Source organism: Scyliorhinus torazame, chromosome 21 (genome assembly GCF_047496885.1).
Source record: "Scyliorhinus torazame isolate Kashiwa2021f chromosome 21, sScyTor2.1, whole genome shotgun sequence".
NCBI classification, from domain to species: domain Eukaryota; kingdom Metazoa; phylum Chordata; class Chondrichthyes; order Carcharhiniformes; family Scyliorhinidae; genus Scyliorhinus; species Scyliorhinus torazame.
This window is the reverse complement of record NC_092727.1, coordinates 83746653-83770979: the sequence shown is the minus strand read 5'-3', so window position 1 is coordinate 83770979 and position 24327 is coordinate 83746653. Positions and strand designations below refer to the sequence as shown.

Sequence of the window (24327 nt, the reverse complement as noted above, 5' to 3'; positions counted from 1 at the left end):
TGAACACCAAAAATGATCTGGTCGCGTAGCATGGAGTCGGAGGTGGGCCCGTAATTACAGGACTGCGCAAGGATGCAGAGGTGGGTGAGAAAGGAGTGGAAAGATGCATTCCTACCCTGAAAACATTGTTGGAATACATAGCGCTCGAAACTTTCATTCACCTCTATGTCGCAGTGACTGTCAAACATAAGGAGGACCGTCTTAAATTTTGATTTATCTTCACCATCAGCAAAGGTGAGAGAATTGAAAATGTGGATGGCATGTTCCCCGGCCGTGGATAGGAAGAGAGCGATCTTCCTGGTGTCTGAGGCAGCTTCCCAGTTGTAGCACAATCAATCACTCACGAGACGGGATGAGAAGGAGTCGAACGATGGCTTTATTACGCAGACTTGTTCCCCAGCAGCACAGTTACAGAATGCGGCTGCTGGGAGAACCCAGGCTCTTATACTCCGCCTTACTGGGTGGAGCTAGCAGGCGGCTGATCCAATCGGGACCCAGCTTCTATCCACCAATAGCCTCTCGGCATCACAGGGTACCTTAATACCCCTAATACATACCACCACATTCACCCCTTGTTAAAAAAAGAACCCGGCGGGGTAGTGGACCGTATGGTTGTAAGGGTTTACAGAGTCGGTACCTAGGATGCCACTAACACGGCGGCTATGCTCCGATATCAACTACTAGTACTACTTAAAATGCCGCTTTTACTGGGCAACCCCAAAAAAAACTCTTTACAGAGGCATTTCTTGCTTTACTATGCTGATTCGATGAGTCGAATGGGTGCCTTGGTCATCCTCGCCGATCGTCTCAGCCCCGGTGGTGATGCAGGCGCTGGTTCGGGCCCCGTCGTCTCTGGGAGCGTTGCAATGCCTCTTCTCGCTCCAATACCCCTATTCGGGGCCGGCGGAGGGACCGATCCACCCAGGAAGGGGTCGGCTGTGGGGTGCGCCGGTGGGAGGGAGGGGGTGATTGGTGTTGGGGGGGGTGTGGAGCTCCGGCGGGTGCCAGGTCCCGCAGGGAGACCGTGTCCTGTCGGCCGTCGGGGTACGCCACATAGGCGTATTGAGGGTTCGTGTGGAGGAGATAAACCCTCTCAACCAACGGGTCCGATTTGTGCGTCCGCACATGCTTTCGGAGCAGGACGGGTCCCGGGGCTGCCGGCGAGGTCGGAAGTGACGTTCCGGAGGAGGACTTCCTAGGGAAGAGGCGTTCGTGAGGTGTTTGATTCGTTGTTGTACACAGCAGTGACCAGATGGAGTGGAGGGTGTCCAGGAGGACTTCCTGCCAGCGGGAAACTGGGAGACTTCTGGACCGTAGGGCCTGCAGGGCGGTCTTCCAGACCGTACCGTTCTCCCTGTCTACCTGACCGTTCCCCCGGGGATTGTAAGTGGTCGTCTTGCTCGAGGCGATGCCCTCGCTGAGCAGGAATTGACGCAGTTCGTCGCTCATGAAGGAGGACCCCCTGTCGCTATGTATGTAGGCGGGGAAACCGAACAGTGTAAAGATGATGCAGAGGGCTTTAATGACCGTGGCCGCGGTCATGTCGGGGCAGGGGATGGCGAAAGGGAACCGGGAGTATTCGTCAATCACGTTCAGGAAGTACGTGTTGCGATTGGTGGAGGGGAGGGGCCTTTGAAGTCCAGACTGAGGCGCTCAAAGGGGCGGGAAGCCTTTATCAGGTGCGCTTTATCTGGCCGGTAGAAATGCGGCTTGCACTCTGCGCAGATCTGGCAGTTCCTGGTGGCGGTCCTGACCTCCTCGATGGAGTAGGGCAGGTTGCGGGTCTTTACGAAGTGATAGAACCGAGTGACCCCCGGGTGGTAGAGGTCCTCGTGGAGGGTTCGGAGACGGTCCACTTGTGCGTTGGCACATGTGCCGCGGGATAGGGCATCGGAAGGCTTGTTCACCTTTCCGGGACGATACCAGATCTCATAGTTATAGGTGGAGAGTTTGATCCTCCACCGCAAGATCTTGTCGTTCTTGATCTTGCCCCGCTGTGCATTATCGAACACGAAGGCAACCGACCGTTGGTCGGTGAGGGGAGTGAATCTCCTGCCGGCCAGGTAATGCCTCCAATGCCGCACAGCTTCCACTATGGCCTGAGCCTCCTTTTCCACTGAGGAGTGGCGGATTTCTGAAGCGTGGAGGGTGCGTGAAAAAAAGGCCACGGGTCTGCCCGCTTGGTTGAGGGTGGCCGCCAGAGCTACATCGGACGCGTTGCTCTCGACTTGGAAGGGGAGGTCCTCGTCGATCACTTGCATCGTGGCCTTTGCGATATCCGCTTTGATGCGGCTCAAGGCCTGACGGGCCTCTGTCGACAGGGGAAAAAACGTGGACTGGATTAGGGGACGGGCCTTGTCCGCGTAGTTGGGGACCCACTTTGCGTAATAAGAGAAAAAGCCCAGGCAGCGTTTCAGGGCCTTGGAGCAGTGGGGGAGGGGGAATTCCATGAGGGGGCGCATGCGCTCGGGGTCTGGGCCTATAAACTCCATTTCGCACTACGTCGCCGAGGATGGCTAGACGGTCGGTGCTAAACACGCATTTCTCCCTGTTGTATGTGAGATTCAGGGCGTTCGCGGTCTGGAGGAATTGGCGGAGGTTGGCGTCATGGTCTGCTGGTCGTGGCCGCAGATGGTGACGTTGTCGAGGTACGGGAACGTGGCCCGTAAACCGTACCGGTCAACCATTCTGTCCACCTCCCGTTGGAAGACCAAGACCCCGTTAGTGACGCCGAATGGAACCCTTAAAAAGTGATAGAGCCGCCCATCTGCTTCAAAAACCGTGTTTGCGGTCACTCGGGCGGATGGGGAGCTGGTGATAGGCGGACTTAAGATCCACCGTGGAAAAGACCTTGTACTGTGCAATCCAATTGACCATGTAGGATATGCGGGGGAGAGGGTACGCATCCAGCTGCGTGTACCTATTGATGGTTTGACTATAGTCTACGACCATCCTCTGCTTCTCCCCGGTCTTTACAACTACCACCTGGGCTCTCCAGGGACTATTGCTGGCCTAGATTATGCCTTCCCTCAACAGCCGCTGGACTTCTGACCGGATAAAAGATCGTTCCTGGGCGCTGTACCGTCTGCTCCTAGTGGCGACTGGTTTGCAATCCGGGGTGAGGTTCGCGAACAGGGAAGGAGGATCGACCTTGAGGGTCGCGAGGCTGCAGATAGTGAGTGGGGGTATAGGGCCGCCGAATTTTAACATTAAACTCTGGAGGTTACACTGAAAATCTAATCCCAGGAGTGTGGCAGCGCAGAGGTGGGGAAGGACGTAAAGCTGGTAGTTCTTGAACTCCCTCCCCTGCACCGTGAGGTTTGCGATGCAAAACCCTTGTATCTCTACAGAATGGGACCCTGCCGCCAGAATTTTTTTTTGATTACTCGGGTGGATCGGAAGGGAACAGCGTCTTACCGTATCGGGATGTATAAAACTCTCCGTGCTCCCAGAGTCGATCAGGCAGGGCGTCTCGTGCCCGTTTATAAATACTGTTGTTGTCGCTGTTTGGAGCCTTCGGGGCCGCGACTGGTCCAGGGTCACAGAAGCCAGTTGTAGTTGCTGCATCGAGGCGTTTTCTTCAGGCCCCTTGGGGCCGTCCATCCCGGGGTCCTTAGCCGCCAGCCAAGATGGTGGCGTCCACAGGTCGCACACGGTCGGGGGTGGACAAGATGGCGCCGCCCATGGGTCGCACGTTGCCAGAGGAGCACATCCCTCCCGCATGGAGTCCGGGACCCAAGATGGCGGCGCCCGTTGGCCGCACATGGATCGCTGGGGGGGGGGGGGGGGGGGGGGGGGGGGGTTGAGTTTGGGGTTCTCCCCCGGAGATTGCGGCTACCCCCCGGGGCCTGGCACACTGCTTAAACGTGCCCCTTTTTGCCGCACCCTTTACAGAGGGCCGAGAGGGCCGGGCAGCACATTCGGGGGTGTTTCCCTTGCCCACAAAAGTAGCAGCAGGGCCCCCCCCCGGGTGATCTGCCGCTCTGGCAATGCAAGCCTGCGGAGGGGCGAGGGGTCCCAGGGGTTCAGTCGCGACGGGGGGCCACGGTGCCCAAGGGGCTGCCGCGCGGTCGGGGGCATCGGCACGGGCGTTCTGCGATGCCACCTCGAACGAGGCCGCAAGGGCCCTCGCCTCTTTGAGGCCTAGTGCGTCTTTTTCCAGCATTCGCTGGTTAATTTGGGATGAAAGCATACCTGCCACGAACGCATATCGGTCCAGTAGCTCTGTGTGTTCGTTAGCCGAAACCGATGGGCAGTTGCAGTTCCTCCCCAGTATTAACAGCGCACTGTAGAATTCGTCCAGCGATTCCCCGGGGATTTGCTGACTCGTCGCGGGCTGGTGGCGTGCGTAGACCTGGTTTACTGGCCGAACGTAGATTCCTCTCAGCATGGCAAGCGCCGCCTAGAAATTGTCCACATCCTCTATGAGAGTGTAGATTTCCGGGCTCACCCTGGCATGCAGTATCTGCATTTTCTGGTCTTCTGTAGGTATGCCGGGGGCCGTTCTGAGGTATCCCTGAAAACACGCAAACCAATGTTTAAAAGTGGCCGCTGAGTTTTCCGCGTGGGGGCTGATTCGCAGACACTCCGGAATGATTCGGAGCTCCATGTCCTTTAAAGTTTGTGCTACAATTTATTACGCAATCAATCACTCACGAGACGGGATGAGAAGGAGTCGAACGATGGCTTTATTACGCAGGCTTCTTCCCCAGCAGCACAGTTACAGAATGCGGCTGCTGGGAGAACCCGGGTTCTTATACTCCGCCTTACTGGGTGGAGCCAGCAGGCGGCTGATCCAATCGGGACCCATCTTCTATCCACCAGTAGCCTCTCAACATCACAGGGTACCTTAATACCCCTAATACATACCACCACACCGGTTTGTGGCTTCAAGGTAGAGCTGGAAGCGTTGTTTGAATATCTTCCAGTTGGCCCTTTGGTTACCGGTGATGCGGAGCGGCGGCGGCGGGCGAACGCTGCCCATTTTGCAGGATGGCTGTGTGCTGGTGGAAGGCAGATCACTTGCAGGTAGGTCTAAGAAGTTCTAACATCCCTCAACTACTGGTACCATGATGTGTTGGGTGCTCTGGATCCGTGGAACACATACAGGCCACCAACACTTAAAATAGTACAACACTATTTTATTAAGTTAGAAACTGTTGAAACATACTTTCACAGTGGGTTAACATGATGTTAGATTAAACTAAAGACCTATGACTGTCCTAACCAGTCTATGCACTCAGCACATAGTGAAGATCTGTGCTGTAAGCTCTGTCTTCTGAGAGGCTGCATCCCGAATGAGCGGGAACTCTGATGCCCTCTGTCTATATAGTGAGTGTGCTCCAACTGGTGATTGGCTGCGGTGTTGTGTGTGTTGATTGGTCTTGCTGTGTGTTCATCAGTGTGTGTGTATCTGCACCATGATATACTGGTGTATATTATGACACCCCCTGGCCTGGATCGGAAAGACCTCACTCTTTCCCATGTTCAACATACCCAGAGAAATGGCTGAATTCCACAAAAATGTCCATGATTCCTCCAATACTTTCCAATGGGTCCGATATGTAAAGCAACAGATTGTTCACATATAGCGAGACCATGTGCTCCACAACCCCCCCCCCCCCCCCCCCGCACTATCCCTTTCCAACCCCTTGACGCTTAAGTGCCATTGCCAGTGCCTCTATCGCCAAGGCAAAGAGCAATGAGGAGAGTGGGCATCCCTGCCTCATCCCACGATGCAGCCTAAAATACCCCAAACTCATCCGGTTCGTCCTTACACTCGCTTTTGGCGCCCAATACAACAAACCCAATCCACAAGCCCCTGCCCGAATCCGAGCCACCCCAGTACCTCACAAATATTCCCATTCTACCCGATCAAGGGCTTTCTCCGCATCCATAGCGATCACCACCTCCACATCCCGTCCCTCCCATCATTATATCGTTCAACAGACACCTAGCATTAGCCGACAGATGCCTTCCCTTTACTAACCCCGTCTGTTCTTCTCCTATAACACCCGGCACACAGTCCTCAATCCGCGAGGTCAGGATCTTTGCCAACAGCTTGGCATCTGTGACAATATGTATATTGTATGGTAAATGAAGGGTTAATAATTTTATGTGAATCCTTCCAACTACTAGATGGTGATCAAGAGGACAACCGTGAATCACTTGGTACCTTGATTCTGGGAGTAGGTGATTAGGCGGGATAGAGAGTAGTCGTGTTTCCAGAACCTCTGTAGATAGAATGATAGTCTTGGTATAAATAAGCTTTGTTTGAAACATAGCTTGATGTTCTTTGTAAGTCACTTCACTTCAAAGCCTTCATCATCTACAAAGCAAAGAACATCACAGTATCTACATTCAGCAGTGATATTGGACAGTGGGACCCACACTGTACCGGGTACTTATCCTTTCTTCAAAAGTAAAGATATTGAGGGCAGTACGGTGGCGCAGTGGTTAGCACTGCTGCCTCACGACGCCGAGGTCCCAGGTTCGATCCCAGCTCTGGGTCACTGTCCATGCGGGATTTGCACATTGTCCCTGTGCTTGCGTGGGTTTTGCCCCCACAACCCAAAGATGTGTAGGGTAGGTGGATTGGCCACGTTAAAATTGCCCCTCAATTGGAAAGAATGAATTGGGTACTCTAAATTTAAATTAAAAATTAAAGGTATTGAGGCCTACGATAACGTGGGGGGGGGGAGCTCCACCTTCTCCCTCGCCTCATTAAATATCCTTACTAACCGGTGCCCTAGGTCTCCCAAAAACGTTTAATAAAATTCTACCGGGAAGCCATCTGGCTCTGATTCATAAAGCCTTCTGTAAAACTCAAATACCCATTCACCCCCACCGGGTCCAGTACCACTCTACCCATCCTGTCCTTCGCCCTTCCAATCTTCCTCGCCGCCTCCTGCTTCCTAAGTTTGTGGCCAGCATCCTACAAGCCTTCTCCCCGTACTCATACACTGTCCCTCCGGCCCTCCACAACAGCCCTACTGCTTTCCCCGTAGATACCAGACCAAACCTCAACTGAAGCTTCTTCCTCTCCTTCAACAATCCTGCCTCTCGTGGCGCAGTGGTTAGCACTGGGACTGCGGCGCTGAGGACCCGGATTCGAATCCCGGCCCTGGGTCACTGTCCGTGTGGAGTTTGCACATTCTCCCCATGTCTGCATGGGTTTCACCCCCACAACCCAAAGATGTGCAAGTTAGGTGGATTGGTCACACTAAATTGCCCCTTAATTGGAAAAAAAATAATAATTGGGTACTCTAAATGTCATCCACCAACCTTGCCAACTCTGCGCGCTCCTCCTTCCCCCTCTGTGCCCGGACCAATATGAACTCCCCCCTAACCACTGCCTTGAGCGCCTCCCACAGCATGTCGACAGAGACCTCACCTGTATCTTTTAGTTCCACATACTCTCAGATGGTGGCCCCCACCCACTCGCACACATCCTCATCCGCTAACAGCCCTATGTCCAGCCTCCACTGTGGGCGCTGTGCCCCCCCCGATCCACTTCCAAGTCCACCCAATGCGGTGTGTGGTCTGAAACCACGATTGGTGAGTACCCCAAGTCGACCCCCTCCACCAACAACGTCTTGCCCACCACAAAAAAAACAATCCGGGAGTTCACCATGTGCACATGGGAGAAGTACGAAAACTCCTTCGCCCTCGGCCTGCCAAACCTCCGCGGGTTCAATTCCCCCCTCCCCCATTTGCTCTATGAACCCTTCTGCCCCTTTGCCACCGCCGGCATCCTCTCTGACGTCGGGCTCGCCCAGTCCAACCCTGGGTCAATGACCGTGTTAAAGTTCCTCCCATAATCAATCGGGGTGAGTCCGAAATCCTCCCCAGCACTCGCCTCATAAACTCCACATCGTCTCAATTTGGGGCATAAACAATTTACCAGGACCACCGACATCCTCTCCAGCTTCCCACTCACCATCACAAACCTTCTCCCCAAATCTGCTACTATATTCCTCACCTCAAATGCCCCCATTTATTTAAAGCACCACCACCGCCCGCGTCTTCATGTCTCCTCCCGAATGGAAGACTTGCCCTACCCACTCTTTCCTTAGCCTTGTCTGATCCCCGATCTTCAAGTGTGTTTCACGTAAAAAAGCCACGACCGCCTTCGAGCTCCTCAGGTGCGAGAAAACACACGACTGTTTAACTGGCCCATTCAGTCCCTTCACATTTCATGTGACCAGCCTGGTCGGAGGGCACCTCATCCCCTGCCGATCAACTATACCCCCTCTTAGACCAGACCCCGGCTCATACCACGCGATTCTCTAGGGCCACCCTCGGATGTCCACCGTCACCACTGTCTCCCATGCTTCACCACAGCGACAACACCTTTGTCAGCAGCCCCCCCTCCCCTACCCCTTCCCCTGAACCAAACAACAACCTCATCACCCTCTGCTTCACTAACCACCTGATAAACCCCCCACTGCGCTCCTGTTAACGAGCCCATCCAGCTAGCCTGGCAGCCCCCCGCCCAAGGCACCTGAGCCTCCTACTTGCCTGCTGATTTCATCCACCCCCATCCCCCCCCAGCTCACACACCTCACAAACAAGAATGAAACAAGAAAAAAGGTGCACTCACCCTTAACGCAACAAAACACCTTGTTGGAGAAATGTTCTCCAACAACCACGGGGGGCAGCACGGTAGCATGGTGGTTAGCACAATTGCTTCACAGCTCCAGGGTCCCAGGTTCGATTCCGGCTTGGGTCACTGTCTGTGCGGAGTCTGCACATCCTCCCCATGTGTGCGTGGGTTTCCTCCAGGTGCTCCGGTTTCCTCCCACAGTCCAAAGATGTGCAGGTTAGGTGGATTGGCCATGATAAATTGCCTTAGTGTCCAAAATTGCCCTTAGTGTTGGGTGGGGATACTGTGTTATGGGGATAGAGTAGGGTGCTCTTTCCAAGAGCCGGTGCAGACTCGATGGGCCGAATGGCCTCCTTCTGCACTGTAAATTCTATGATCTATGTTCTATGATCTAAATGAGACAATAGACACAAGAAAAAATGGGCAGTAAAAGCACCCATCTCCTCACACTTCCTCCACATTCAATGTCCTCCTCCCGCCAGTCCATTATCCCTTATAAAATCCATTGCCTCCTCTGGTGTTCTAAAATAATGTTCTCGGTTATTAAACGTCACCCAGAGGCGGGCTGGGTACAACATCCCAAACGTAACCCCCTTTTTAACGAGGGCAACCTTCACTGATTAAACCCAGCTCTCCGTTTCACCAGGTCCACGCCCAGGTCTTGGTAAACCCAAAGCTCACTCCCCTCCCAGGTGCATCTCCTCTTCTGCCTCACCAATCTCAATATCTTCACCTTGTCCAGGAACTGGTGAAGACACACCACCATCGCCATCGGCAGTTCATTCGCCAGCGGCTTCCTCATCAGCGCCCTGAGCGCTCGGTCAACCTCCAGAGGCCGTTCAAAGACCCCCTCCCTGATTGATTTCTCCAGCATCTTGGCTACATATGTACCAGAGTCCGCTCCCACAGTGCCTTCGGGCATCCTTCCAATTTTTAGATTCTGTCTCTGGGAGCAATTTTCCAGGTCCTCCAACTTCTCCTTTAACCGCTTCTGGGTCTCTCGCATCACACCTGTTTCAGCCACCAATGAGCTGAGCTGTTCCTCGTGCTCCCCCACCGCCTCCTCCACTTTCCAAATAGCCTGGCCCTAGGACTCCAGTCTCTGCTTCACGTAGTCAATTTCTGCTTTTAACCGTTCCGCCACCGTGGCTAGGTCCTGCTGGGCCTCACTCCTCTGCTGGCTAAACTTCTCATTTAAGAAGTCCACCAGTTGCTCCATCGACCACTGGGTAGACAAGGCAGACCCTTTGCCCTCCGCCATCATGACCTCTGGTGCATGAAGATTCTCCCTTCTTTTCAACACATTTCTGGTCCATACATTGCCATATACAAGTTTCCCCCATCAGCCCCACCAGTGGAGTCAAACTTTTCTCCAGGCAGCCCTGCACATTTTTTCCACAAAACATCCACCCTACCAACGGGGAAAAGGTCCGAAGAAACAGCCTCGAGCGGGAGCTGCCAAATGTTCGACCACTCGCACCATGGCCGCCACCGGAAGTCTGGATTGGTGTTTTAAATAGCTGGCACAGACACTATAGGTTAGATCCCTTTGTGCAGTAAAATCATATAATTAATTGTCAATTTCTGAAATAGCGCTAAGCATTTGGCTCCACACACAACAATTATTGCTGACAGTATTGTATCTTTTCTCCCCTCCTGCAGGTTACTGGAGTGAGCGTATCAACAGGAAAAGATCAACTTGTGGTGTTCCACACCAAGGACAATAAAGACCTCATTGTGTGCCTTGATAAAATGCAGCCGGCTAATGAGAACCGCATCGGCGAGCTCGTGGGTGTCGTGGCCAATCACTTCAGAAGGTTAGAGGAGTTGTGGTATCTCTGTGCGTTAAAGTGGGAAATTGTACACTGGCACTGAGTGACGATTAATTGACCCATTCTCTCCTTCCAAACTTTGCATGGTCCAACATAATTATCGAAGCTTAGGATTTTTCTGCACCTATGGCACGCAGCAATCTACTAAAAATTAATGCACTAGTGGGTTGCGCTGTTTTAACCCCATTTTTAAAAATGCATGCTGTTTCAACAAGGTAAATTTCCTGTCAGTTTTAAATTATTAATTCTAAACTGACCCATAAAAAGTTTTTTTTTAAAGTTTGGGGGATTGAATAGGTTTCTCACAATACACGGTTTTCTTACTCTTTTGGGACTTGAAGCTGGTCTGGATAGCAAATTGAAACATATGTATGCCAGGAAAGCATACACATGAGGTTGTGTGCATGCATGCAAAGCAAACTTAATGTACAAGCTTTCTTTCTTCCTTCAGAGTTATGATTTGGTTAATGAGTACATCGCTATATACAAGTTCCCCTAGGTATTGCATCTGCCGCAGTTTCTGCTTGTAATACATCAACATGGCCTCAAATCTTCAGTTCTCACACAGGAGTCTACGACTCTATGAGTCCAGTCCAAAAACAAAATCCTCTTCATATTATAGGGAGTCAGCTCTTCCACATACCATTGACATCGAATTCTAACTACTACATTTACTCAGCAAATCACTATGAAGTTAGCTATTCAATGAGTGAAGATTGTCTTTACTTTTATCAGGTTGTGTTCAAATTAAATAACAGTGATTGTTAACAAATATTTGCAGATCAAGATTTAGATATTGGTAGCACTCCCAAGTACATTAAAGAGGGTGAAACCCGAGGGCGGCACGGTGGCACAATGGCACAATGGTTAGCACTGCTGCCTACGGCGCCGAGGACCCATGTTCAACCCTGGCTCCGGGTCATTGTCTGTGTGGAGATGGCACATTCGCCCCGTGTCTGCGTGGGTCTCGCTCCCACAACCCAAAAGATGTGCAGGGTAGGTGGATTGGCCACGCTGGATTGCCCCTTAATTGGAAAATAATAATTGGGTACTCTAAATTTATTTTAAAAAAGAGGATGCAACCCGATTAATTTCATTGCATGCAAAGGTGAGTCAGTTAAACCAAAAAAGGTGGATTGCTTAAATCCCTGATGTCACCTATTTCCTGTTACATTATGCAGCAGCAACAACATGCATTTATATAGTACCTTTAGTGTAGTGAAACATTTTGACACACTTCCCAGGAGCATTATCAAAGAAGATTTGACACCAAGTCACAAAAGAGATATTAGGGCAGAATCATAACCTCCCCCACCCCCCCCCCCCCCAACACACACACCCCAACACCCACTGCAAACTCCAAGTAGCCCAAGCCAGCATTGGTTTAAACAAGGTTTTTCAGGGCAGCTAGGTGCACTTTACACTGTTGTAATTCCAGCGGACCATGACTTTTATGCCACTAGGTGGAAGTTTGGCCCAATGTAAAAATAGCAGTTGCAGGTTTTTTTAGATTGACATCTCTTGTTATAAGTTATTGTTTGTTTTTTCAATGCCAGTGTGTTTATTTACACACAATTAAAAGGTCTGGGGCGAAATTCTCCGTTATCGGCGGAAAGTCCGCCGATCGGCGCAAAAAACGGCGCAAATCCGACTTGCGTCACGTCGGAAAAATGGGTCGATAGTCTCCGGCCCGAAATGGACTAGCAGCAACGTAACGGGATCCGCGCTTGCGCAGTGGTTCACGCCGTGCAGCGTCATACGCGCCGCACGGCGTGACAGCTCATAAGGCCGCGCTGCTCCCCCCCACCCGACCGGAACACCCGACCGCAACACCCGACTGGATGGCTGGCCGCCGCTCAGCCCCGAGGTTCGAGTCACGAGATGTGGAGGCGCTCCTGGACGCGGTGGAGCAGAGGAGGGACGCCCTGTATCCCGGGCACGGCCGCAGAGTTGCCCCACGCCACAGCCGGCATCTGTGGAGGGAAGTGGCAGAGGCTGTCACCACTGTGGCCCTGACACCACGTACAGGCACCCAGTGCCAAAAGAAGGTGAACGACCTCGTCAGAGCAGGCAGGGTGAGCCTCCCCATATCCCCCCCTCCCCCATATCCCGCCTCCCCCATATCCCCCCTCCCCCATATCCCCCCTCCCCATATCCCCCCTCCCCCATATCCCCCCTCCCCCATATCCCCCCTCCCCCATCTCCCCCATATCCCCCCTCCCCCATATCCCCCCTCCCCCATATCCCCCCTCCCCCATATCCCCCCCTCCCCCATATCCCCCCTCCCCATATCCCCCCCTCCCCCATATCCCCCTCCCCCATATACCCCCCTCCCCCATATCCCCCATATCCCCCTCCCCCATATCCCCCCTCCCCCATATCCTCCCTCCCCCATATCCCCCCATCCCCCATATCCCCCCTCCCCCATATCCCCCCTCCCCCATATCCCCCCTTCCCCCATATCCCCCCTCCCCCATATCCCCCCCCTCCCCCATATCCCCCCCTCCCCCATATCCCCAAGTGAATCCAGCCCTAAGCTTAACCTCGGCAATGCACGCGCAACCGATGGCGTGCATTCATATACCTGCTTAACAGTGTTGCCTTTTACCCCTGCCACCCCCCCCCCCCCACAGGAGAAGTGCGCACACAACAATAGGGAGCATGTGAGGACTGGAGGAGGCCCCGCTGATGAGAGGCCACTGACCGAACACCAGGAAAGGGCCCTGGAACTGGCTGGTGGACCTGAGGACCGGGAGGTTGCTGATGCAGAGGTCGGGGGCGTAGTAGCAAGTGAGCCACCGACAGCCCGTCCCCATATCCCCCCTCCCCTATATCCCCCTCCCCCTATATCCCCCTCCCCCGTATCACCTGATCACTGCCTGATGTCTAACCATGCATGCTTCATTGTGTATCGCAGGACCAAACGTCCAGGTACCCATCCCGGCAGATGCAGACCGCCCGCAGGATGCCCCTCGGAGGCCACGGGAGACGGAGAGACCCGGACCCTCCGGCATGCGACGCCCGCAGGATGCCCCTCGGAGACCACGGGAGACGGAGAGACCCGGACCCTCCAGCATGCGACGCCCGCAGGATGCCCCTCGCACACCACGGGAGACGGAGAGACCTGGAGCAACAGGGAGACGACACCCCCGTCACGTGCGGGAATGACCACCCAGCGATGAGGGGGGCAGCCACAGGCCCCCGTCACATCCGAGCCAGGACACCACTATCCTGGACGCCACTACCCGGGACGCCACTACCCGGGACGCCACTACCCGGGACGCCACTACCCGGGACGCCACTACCCGGGACGCCACTACCCGGGACGCCACTACCCGGGACGCCACTACCCGGGACGCCACTACCCGGGACGCCACTACCCGGGACGCCACTACCCGGGACGCCACTACCCGGGACGCCACTACCCGGGACGCCACTACCCGGGACGCCACTACCCGGGACGCCACTACCCGGGACGCCACTACCCGGGACGCCACTACCCGGGACGCCACTACCCGGGACGCCACTACCCGGGACGCCACTACCCGGGACGCCACTACCCGGGACGCCACTACCCGGGACGCCACTACCCGGGACGCCACTACCCGGGACGCCACTACCCGGGACGCCACTACCCGGGACGCCACTACCCGGGACGCCGCTACCCGGGACGCCGCTACCCGGGACGCCGCTACCCGGGACGCCGCTACCCGGGACGCCGCTACCCGGGACGCCGCTACCCGGGACGCCGCTACCCGGGACGCCGCTACCCGGGACGCCGCTACCCGGGACGCCGCTACCCGGGACGCCGCTACCCGGGACGCCGCTACCCGGGACGCCGCTACCCGGGACGCCGCTACCCGGGACGCCGCTACCCGGGACGCCACTACCCGGGACGCCACTACCCGGGACGCCACTACCCGGGACGCCACTACCCGGGACGCCACTACCCGGGACGCCACTACCCGGGACGCCACTACCCGGGACGCCACTACCCGGGACAGCACTACCCGGGACAGCACTACCCAGGAAGACGAAATACCGGACAGTGAGTCAGAGTGGATGGGTGGAGACGAACCCCCACCCCAAAGTGCCATGGACTCAGAGTGGGACGAAGAGCACGACGCAACGCCACTGCTGTCACCAACACCCTCCACCATCGCAGAAACACTCACCTCGGTTGGGCACTTTAGTGATGAGGCGTCTGGTACACTCACTGGTGCGCACAACACAGCCGTCCCGGTACAGCAGGTGGAGGTAGGAGCAGCAGAGGGGCTGGGCGGTCGGAGGGCAGCCCAGCCCAAGCGAACATCTGCCGCCTAGATGGATCCCGGGTTCCTGGAGTTACCACACCCACACATAGATCCGATGCAACCACCGACCCGGAGACAAGCGAAGAGGGTGACGGGCGGCTTGCGGCGGCAGCGGTCGCAGGTGGAGGAGTCCACCCGCGTCCAGGAGCTGGAAGTGGTGCCGGTTATGCGTGCCACCCAGGCCGACACCGCACGGGTGGCATCCGCGGTGGAGGCAATGGGTGCGACGGTGTCAGACATGGGGAACGGTTTGCGAGGCCTGGGGCTTTCCGTGCAGGCGGCGTCTGTGGCCCAGAAAATGGCTGCCCTCTCACAGGAGGCCATGAGCCAGTGCCAGCGCCAGATGGCAGAGGCGCTCAACGCCATAGCCCAGTCTCTGCAGGCCATGGCCCAGTCTCAGCAGGCCATGGCCCAGTCTCTGCAGGCCATCGCTGAGGGCATCGGCGCCAGTGGCCATGTGCGAGCCGGCGTCGCACTGTCACAGACAGGGTTTGCCAACCCCCTGAGCTCCATGGCTGCAAACCTGCAGACCCCAGTTGATACCAGCACGGGCCTCCAGGACTGGCAGCGCCAGATGTCGGGGGGCGTCGGATGGCCAGTCCGTTCGCATCCCCCACCCATGTAGAGGCCTGGGGGCCATCGGGCACCCCGAGGGAGGATGAGGTGGTGTGGTCCGTCCCGGCTCCCTCTGTAGGGGAGGTCCCGGTACACCGCGACACCTCGGACTCCCCCCCCCCCCCCGCCCCCCCCCTTCCGTCCCAGGTGCATCGGGTGGGCAACGGGCAGGACAGGCTGGCAGCTCGCCATCCCAGTCGCCCGGGCCGCAGCCTGGCCCATCTAGGCCAAGACACCCCAGGAAACGGCCGCCAAAGGGATCCAGTGTCAGAGGGCAGGAATCACAGGAGTCCACCTCCAGTTCTGCTGTACCGTCTGGGGAACCACGTAGACGTAGTCAAAGGGCCCGTAAGGCCAAACAATTAGACACTGAGTAAGTTGGCACGGTTGCAGGGCACAGATGAGTTTTAGGGGCTAGGGCACATGCATGAACTCCTTTGGTTATTAAAGTCAATGTTACACCTACAGAAGCTGCCTTTGTGCTCTGTCCAAAGTGTGCGAGGGTGTCATGTACGTTGAGCGCAAGTGTGTGTGTGAGGGGTGGTCTTACTTCAGCCCCAGGTGAGTCTGCCCCCTTCCCCCTGGGCCGCCATCAACATCCCCCGGGCAGAGGACGGGACCGTGCGCTGCAGTGTCACAGCCGCATGCAGGGATGGTCCAGGTGGATGGTGGTACTGTGGCCATGGGTCAGACATAGTCCAACGATGTAGAGCCAGGAGCTCACCGCAGGGCGGGTTGTCATCATCCTCCATGGCCTGCGATAGACACGCGTCCACCCGTAACTGTGTGAGCCCGGCCCGTTGTGCCGCAGGTGGATCGGCAATGGGGGGGGGGGGGGGGGGGGGGGTGTGCATGCGGGTGGGGTGGGTGGGGTTGGGGAGGGGGGTGAGGGTGCTGGGTGGGGGGTGTGGGTGGTCGGCTGTTGCCATGGTGTGCGGTCTGTGGCCATACTACCCGATTCCCACGCCCATCTAGTCAGTGAAGCGGGCGTCTATCAGTCTGTCCCGTGCCCGCTGGGCCAGCCGGTAACGGTGGACAGCCACCCGCCTGTGTCTACCCCGTCTGCCCTGACCATTAGCCCCATCCCCCTCATCTGGGGAGGACTGCGCCTCTTCCTGCTGCTCCTCCACTCCGCCCTCCTCTGCCTGCGGCACATCGCCCCTCTGTTGGGCTATGTTGTGCAGGACGCAGCACACCACAATGATGCGGCCGACCCTATCTGACCGGTACTGGAGGGCGCCCCCAGAGAGGTCCAGGCACCTGAAACGCATCTTCAGCACGCCAAAGCACCTCTCTATCACTCCCCTTGTCGCTACATGGGCATCATTGTAGCGGTTCTCCGCCTCATTGCGTGGCCTACGTACAGGCGTCATCAGCCACGATCGCAATGGGTAGCCCCTGTCGCCCAGCAACCAGCCCCTCAGCCGGGGATGGCGTCCCTCGTACATGCCGGGGATGGATGACCGCGACAACACGAATGAGTCGTGTACATTGCCTGGGTGACGGGCGCAGACGTGCAGGATCATCATGCGGTGGTCGCAGACCACCTGTACGTTCATCGAATAGGTCCCCTTCCTATTAGTGAACACGGCCCTGTTATCTGCAGGTGGCCGCACGGCGACGTGCATCCCATCGATCGCTCCCTGGACCATGGGGAACCCGGCCACGGCAGAGAAGCCCACGGCCTGGGCATCTTGGCTGGCCCGGTCCACGGGGAAGCGGATGTAGCGGTGCGCCATGGCATATAGGGCATCTGTCACTGCCCGGATGCACCGGTGCACCGATGTCTGCGATATGCCGGACAGGTCCCCACTCGGTGCCTGGAATGACCCCGTTGCATAAAAGTTCAGGGCCAACGTAACCTTGACGGACACGGGGAGAGGGTGTCCCCCGCCAGTGCCACGCGGTGACAGGTGTGCCAGCAGGTGGCAGATGTGTGCCACGGTTTCCCGGCTCATCCGGAGTCTCCTCCTGCATTCCCGGTCCGTGAGGTCCTGGTATGACTGCCTGGGCCGGTACACACAGGGCGCCCTCGGGTGCCTCCGTTGCCGTGGGGCCGCGACGTCCTCCTCCCCCTCCTCGTCCTGTCGGTCGGGTGTCCCTCCAGCCTAGGCGGCTGCCGCCTGCACCTCTGCAGCAGCCTGCGCCGCCTCTCTGGCACGCTCCTCCTCCTCCTCATCCAGGGCAACATAGACATGAGCGGCTGCCGCCACGGCGGCCAGCATCGCTGGATGATCTGAAAACATGACGACCTGGTGGGGGGAGGGGAACGACGACATGTCATCATTGCCCATATCCCCTCCTCCCGCCAGCCAGGTGGCATGGACCACATGGGTCCAACTGTTGGAGGCTGGCACCTGGCCAGGTGGACCAACTCACTTGCCCTCCCATCCCCCTCCCCAGCAGGGACCCCCCCCCCCCCAACCTCCACCCCGGCACGGACCCCCCCCCCCCGACCTCCACCCCGGCACGGACCCCCTCCCCCTTCCCCCTCCCCGGCACGGACCCCTCCCCAACCTCCACCCCGGCACGGACACCCCCCCCCCAACCTCCACCCCGCCCCGGCACGGACCCCCCCCCCACAACCTCCACCCCGGCACAGACCCTCCCCCCCCATCCCCCTCCCCGGCACGGACCCCCCCCCAACCTCCACCCCGGCACGGACCCCCCCCCAACCTCCACCCCGGCACGGACCCCCCCCCAACCTCCACCCCGGCACGGACCCCCCCCCCCCCAACCTCCAACCCGGCACGGACACCCCCATCCCCCTCCCCGGCACAGACCCCCCCAACCTCCACCCCGGCACGGACCCTCCCCCCCATCCCCCTCCCCGGCACGGACCCCCCCCCAACCTCCACCCCGGCACGGACCCCCCCCCCCCAACCTCCACCCCGGCACGGACCCCCCCACCAACCTCCACCCCGGCACGGACCCCCCCACCCCAACCTACACCCCGGCATGGACACCCCCATCCCCCTCCCCGGCACGGACCCCCCCCCAACCTCCACCCCGGCACGGACACCCCCATCCCTCTCCCCGGCAAGGACACACCCCAACCTCCACCCCGGCGCGGACCCCCCCCCCAACCTCCACCCCGGCACGGACCCCCCCACCTCCACCCCGGCACGGACACCACCCCCCCAACCTCCACCCCGGCACGGACCCCCCCCCCCCCAACCTCCACCCCGGCACGGACACCCCCATCCCCCTCCCCGGCACGGATCCCCCCCCCCATCCCCCTCCCCGGCACGGATCCCCCCCCCCAACCTCCACCCCGGCACGGACCCCCCCCAACCTCCACCCCGGCACGGAACCCCCCCCCCCCAACCTCCACCCCGGCACGGACCCCCCCCCCCCCAACCACCAACCTGGCACGGACATCCCCATCCCCCTCCCCGGCACGGACCCCCCCCCCCCAACCTCCACCCCGGCACAGACACCCCCATCCCCCTCCCCGGCACGGACCCCCTCCCGGCACTCCCCCGGAGCCCAGCCTACTCTAACCACCCCCCCCCCGCCGCACACACACACACACACACACACACACACACAAGCCGAGACACACCTCTCCTCACGCATTCAGACTGCGGCCACGCCATCGCCTGCCCAGAGCCAACCCCCCAGGCCGTCACTCACCTCCACGCTGGTCGGCGTGAACCTGGATCACAGGGTCACGCCGATGAAAAGGAGGTTTAATTTACGTTGACGTGAACGGTCATCACGTCGACGGGACTTCGGCCCATCTGGAAGGGAGAATATCGGCAGGCCGAAAATCGGCTGCCTTGCGCAGACCCGTGACATTCTCCGCGGCAGCGGCGCCATTAACGCCCCGCCGACTTTTCTCCCTTCGGAGACTTCGGCAACCGGCGGGGGCGGGATTCACGGCGGCCAACGGCCATTCTCCGACCCTCTGGGGGGGCGGAGAATGACGCCCCTGAAGTGGATAAAAGGTTCTTGAAATTCAAACTATCAATGGTTTTGAGTGATTGACAGCTTTCTGAGAAGGTAAGAGGGGCAAAGTATTTCAAAGGAAATGTTGAAAGGCTTCTCTTTCTCGTTGCCGACTCAAGACAAGGATTCCCGTGGTTCACAAATCCTCTGAGTGCCGTGAACTATGTCAGAATGGGCCTGACTCTTTCAAAACGTCTGGGATACAGGGGTGGCTTGAAATGCCCACCCCTAAAATGGAGACAGTAATGTGCAGGCTGATTACCCGGCACCCTTATCCCGGTCAACTCAGCTGGATTCCACGTAAATCCTGCCCACAATCTCCGATCCTGACATGGCTGAACCTTTTAAGATAAAATTACAAGACCTGTTGTGCTACCATGGGCTGATCCTGTTGACTCAGTCCAAACTCTGTAAGCATGATGATTTGGAAGAATGATGTAATTATATTTTTTTAAAAGCCTCTTATTGGGCGGACCCCCATGGCAGCACAACACTTCCTTCATCTGTTCATTGCTGACTAGAAGAAAGCAGACAACTCCATGTACCAATTGGTTGTAATATGTGGTTAGTTATAGTGCATTTTGATATGTTTGTATTACATAATAATGATTACAAATCCATCCTTAGACCCAATTGTACTATGCATCAATCAGAGAAAGCTGTGGACACCTAGGCAGTCATGTCAGCTATACGTCATTTACTTCGAGAAAGGCCTATTATGTCATCACAAAGAATTAAAGTGCTGGCTTACCTATTGCAAAAGCAAAATAAATCCTTTAACTAATGCCTTTGTTTGAACCACCTGCATCTGCTAATCCGATAATGGATTTGCTTCATTGCTAGCCTAATGCTGTATTTACTTTCACACAATATCGCAACGTCAGCCCTGACAGCAACGGCTCTGTCATCCAATTGAAAGGCATTGGTGCTGTCCCATGGAGAGCCTGAGACTTAAGGAATAAAACTGATTTCCGCAGGTGCTTGTGGCGGAGTGGGAGGGGGTGGGGGGGGGGGTGCTGCTGATAGGCATAGCAAAGACACCACTGGGGGCAAGGGGCAGCTAGTTTTGTGGTTATTGACTGACAGAATGGGCTCAGCCCTCCTCTTCAGGCCGGAGAAGCCATTGTTTCCAATTGCTGGACTTTAAGCTCCGGAGTAAAATCAAAATTTCAAATTGCTTGAAACTTAATATATATGTATACAATTGGTTAGTGTTTTGGCCAATTAGAAAACTGCCCCATGACATAATATAACAACATCAGTAGCATGGGACCCTGAGGTATTGCACACCTTCCTAGGGCTGTTCAGTTGTGCAAATGCAGCATGATGCAGGTCAAGTTTTGCACTAGAATCAAGATGTGAATATTGTCTGCAGTTTTGGTGTCCTTATCTGAGGAAGGATATTCTTCCTATAGAGGGGGCGCAGCGAAGGTTTACCAGGCTGATCCTGGGATGGTGGGACTGTCATATGAGGAGAGACTAAGTTGGTTCAGATTATATTCATTGGAGTTTAGAAGAGTGAGAGGGGATCTCATAGAAACGTATAAAATTCTAACAGAATTAGACAGGGTAGTTTCAGAAAGAACGTTCCCGATGGTGGGGGAGTCCAGAACTAGGTTTCATAGTTTACGATAAGGGGTAACCTTTTAGGACTGAGGTGAGGAGAAATTTCTTCACCCAGAGAGTGGTAAATCTGTGGAACTCACTCCCACAGAAAGTAGTTGAGGCCAAAACGTGTGATTTCAAGAAGCAGTTAGATCTCACTCTTGGGGCTAAAGGGATATGAGGGAGGGGGGGCGGGGGGGTGGGGGGGTGGGGGGGTGGAGGCGGAATCAAGGTATTTAATTTGATAATCAGCCATGATCAGAATGAATGGTGAAGCAGGCTTGAAGGGTCGAATGACCTCCTCCTGCCTCTATTTTTTATGTATGTTTCTTTTTTGAAAATATTTTTGATGAGGTTTATAATATTTTACAACACAACACAACAAAGAAACCAAACACTTTTCCCCCTCTACCCCCCGCACTAACCCGAAACAAAAGCCCCACTTTGCCTCCTCTTAACAGCTGACGGTAACCAACTCTTTAAAACCCCATCTCTTGTGGAACCCCTCACTTTCCCTGCTCAAAACAAATTTGACCTTCTCTAAATACAAAAACATCATGAGATCCCCCAGCCACACCGAGGCACAGGGTGGCAAAGTTGACCTCCACCCCAATTGCCTGCAAGCAATCAGCGAGGCGAAGGCTAAAACATCTGCCTCCACTCCTGTCTGCAAGTCCAACACCCCAAGTATGACCCTCAAGGGACTGGCCTCCAAATCAACGTGCAAAATCACCAAAACGGTGCTGAAGAACAAACCTCAAACTTATCCAACTTCGGCCAGGACCGGAGCATATGCACATATTTGGTCGGACCCCTCCCGCACCGCTTGCAAGTGTCCTCCACCCCCTCAAACAATCAGTTCATCCTCGAGTTCGTCAGGTACGCTCTATGTACCACCTTTAGCAGTATTAAACCCAGCCTCACACACCAGGGTGACGCATTTACCCTCCTCAGCACCTCACACCACAACCCCTCCTCCAGCGCCATCCCCAGCTACACCTCCCACTTGGCATTAACATCTCCAATGATGCCTCACTGGCTCAAACCCATGATTGCCTTGGATCAGCATCTACGTCGATCCCACCCCTAACTGTGCAGCCGAAATTGCCTCCATATCTTCAACGTGGCCACCACCACTGGATTCCACGAATATTTCCCTTGGGCAAACTGCAGCGGTGCTGTTGCCAGCGGCCGGAACTTTGACCCCTTACAAGAGCCTGCCTCCATCTTCACCCACAAAGCCTCTGGCTGCCTGCCCCAATCCTGCACCTTCATCATTCACCACCCAATAATAGTACAACAGGTTTGGAAGGGCCAGACCCCCCTCCCTCTCTGAAACACCATCTTCTTAATCCTTGCTACCTCACCTGCCCACACAAATGACCAAATCAACCATTCCACCGCCGTAAAAAATGTTTTGGGCAAAAAGACCCTTAGGCATTGAAATAAAAATAAAAACCACAGCAAAATATTCATCGTATATAATCGTCTGCACTTGATCTGCCAACGATAGGAGAAGGCTGCCTCATCTCAGTAAATCCATCTTGACCGTGCCCACCAAGCTCATGAAATTCAACTTGCAGCGCCGGGCCCAATCCCGAGCCACCTGTAGTCCCAAATAACTAAAATTGGAAGTTGCCACCCGAATCGGCAACCCTCCAAAACCCCTGTCCCTGGAGAAGCCACCAAAAAACACACTTTTTTCAGATTCAACTTATAACCTGAAAAGGTCCCAAATCTAAGTAGTCCCATTATATCCCCCACCAAAGAACCCGTGTTGGAGATGTATAACAACAGATCATCAGCATACAGAGATACCCTATGTTCCACTCCACCTCCCCCTCGCTATCCCCTTCCATTTATCCGAGCACCTCAGAGTTATGGCCAAGGGCTCTCTCACCAGTGGAAACAGGGGGGGACATGGGGCACCCGTCCCTTGTTCCCCTAAGTAACTGAAAGTACCCCGACTTCTGGCCTTCGGTTCTCTATATAACAATTTAACCCAGACCACAAACTTAGGCCCAATCCGAAATCTCTCCAATACTACATACAAATAACTTCACTCCACATGATCAAACGCCTTCTCCGCATCGAGCACCGCCATCACCTCCGACTCCCTCCCTTCTGTCGGAGAGAACACCATATTCAACAGATGCCGCACTTTCGAAGACAACTGCTTGCCCTTTCCGAACCGCGTCTGATCCTCCCCAATCACCTTGGGGAGGCACTCTTCCAACCTAAGTGCCAACACCTTGTCCAGAATCTTGGCATCCACATTTAACAGGTATATTGGACTACCCACACTCCACCGGGTCCTTATCCTTCTTTAACAGCAACAAAATGGGTGCCTGTCCCATCATCTCTGGCAGTGTCCCCCTTAGCCACCGCATCCTCAAACATCTCCACCAACAGCAGCGCCAACGTATCCATATATCTTTTAGAAAACTCCACCGGGAACCCATCTGGCCCCAGTGCCTTACCCTTCTGCATCTTCTCTATCACCGCCCGAACCTCTTCCATCCCCACTGGCTCTTCCAGCCCTACCCTCTTCTCCTCTCCTACTAGGACACTCCAGCCCACCCCAAAATATCCCTCATATCTGACTCATCCTCTGGGGGCTTCAACCTATAGAACATTTTATAAAACTCCTCAAATACCTTGTTCACCTGCTCATGTGCCACCACCAACTCCCCTGCCCTATCCTGCACCCAAACAATCTCTTTTGCAACCACCTGCCAGCAGAGCTGGCCTTCTCCCATACTCATATATAACCCCCTTCACCTGCCTTAACTGCCGAACCGCCTTTCCTGTGAACAGAAGGTGACACCTTACCTGTAGTTCCTTTCTCCTTACCAGAAGATCCAGGGTAGGATCCTCTGCATACCTCTCATCTACTTCCAAGATTTCCTCTACCTACCACTACCACCCCTCTCTTGCCTCCCTGTCCACCTGAGCCTTAAACAAGACAATTTTGCCCCTTACCACTTCCTTCTGTTCCTCCCAAATTACTGATGGCGAAACCTCCCCATTCCTTTTGAACCCCACATAATCTTCAAACACCTTTCCCACCTTTGCACAAACATTTGGGTCCGCCAGCAGCCCCACATCCAACCTCCATGCGAGCCTCTGTGCTGATCCCTTCTCCAGGACCACATCCACCAAATGCGGAGCATGGTCCGAGATAGCAATCGCCAAATATTCCGCTTTCTTCACCACTGACAGCAACGCCTTCCCTATGGTTAAAAAAAGTTGATCTTGGAATACACATTATGCTCCAGTGAAAAGACTGAATATTCCCTATTCCCTGCGGATGCAGAAACCTCCAAGGATCCGCCCCCACCCCATTTTCTTCATATTCTATGTATGTTTATATGTATGTATGTGTTCCTCTAAATTTGCAGCCTTT

The 24327-nt window shown here is 55.7% G+C and overlaps 1 protein-coding gene across 2 annotated transcripts in view; it reads left to right on the top strand.

Moving 5' to 3' along the window:
• LOC140398380 (unconventional myosin-Id-like) overlaps positions 1-24327 on the top strand; it is a 913794-nt gene that overhangs the window by 661709 nt on the left and 227758 nt on the right. For both annotated transcript variants that reach the window (XM_072487000.1, XM_072487001.1), the window contains exon 21: positions 10268-10422. In XM_072487000.1, the coding sequence (XP_072343101.1) occupies positions 10268-10422 (155 nt within the window). The remainder of the gene's footprint in view (positions 1-10267; positions 10423-24327) is intronic.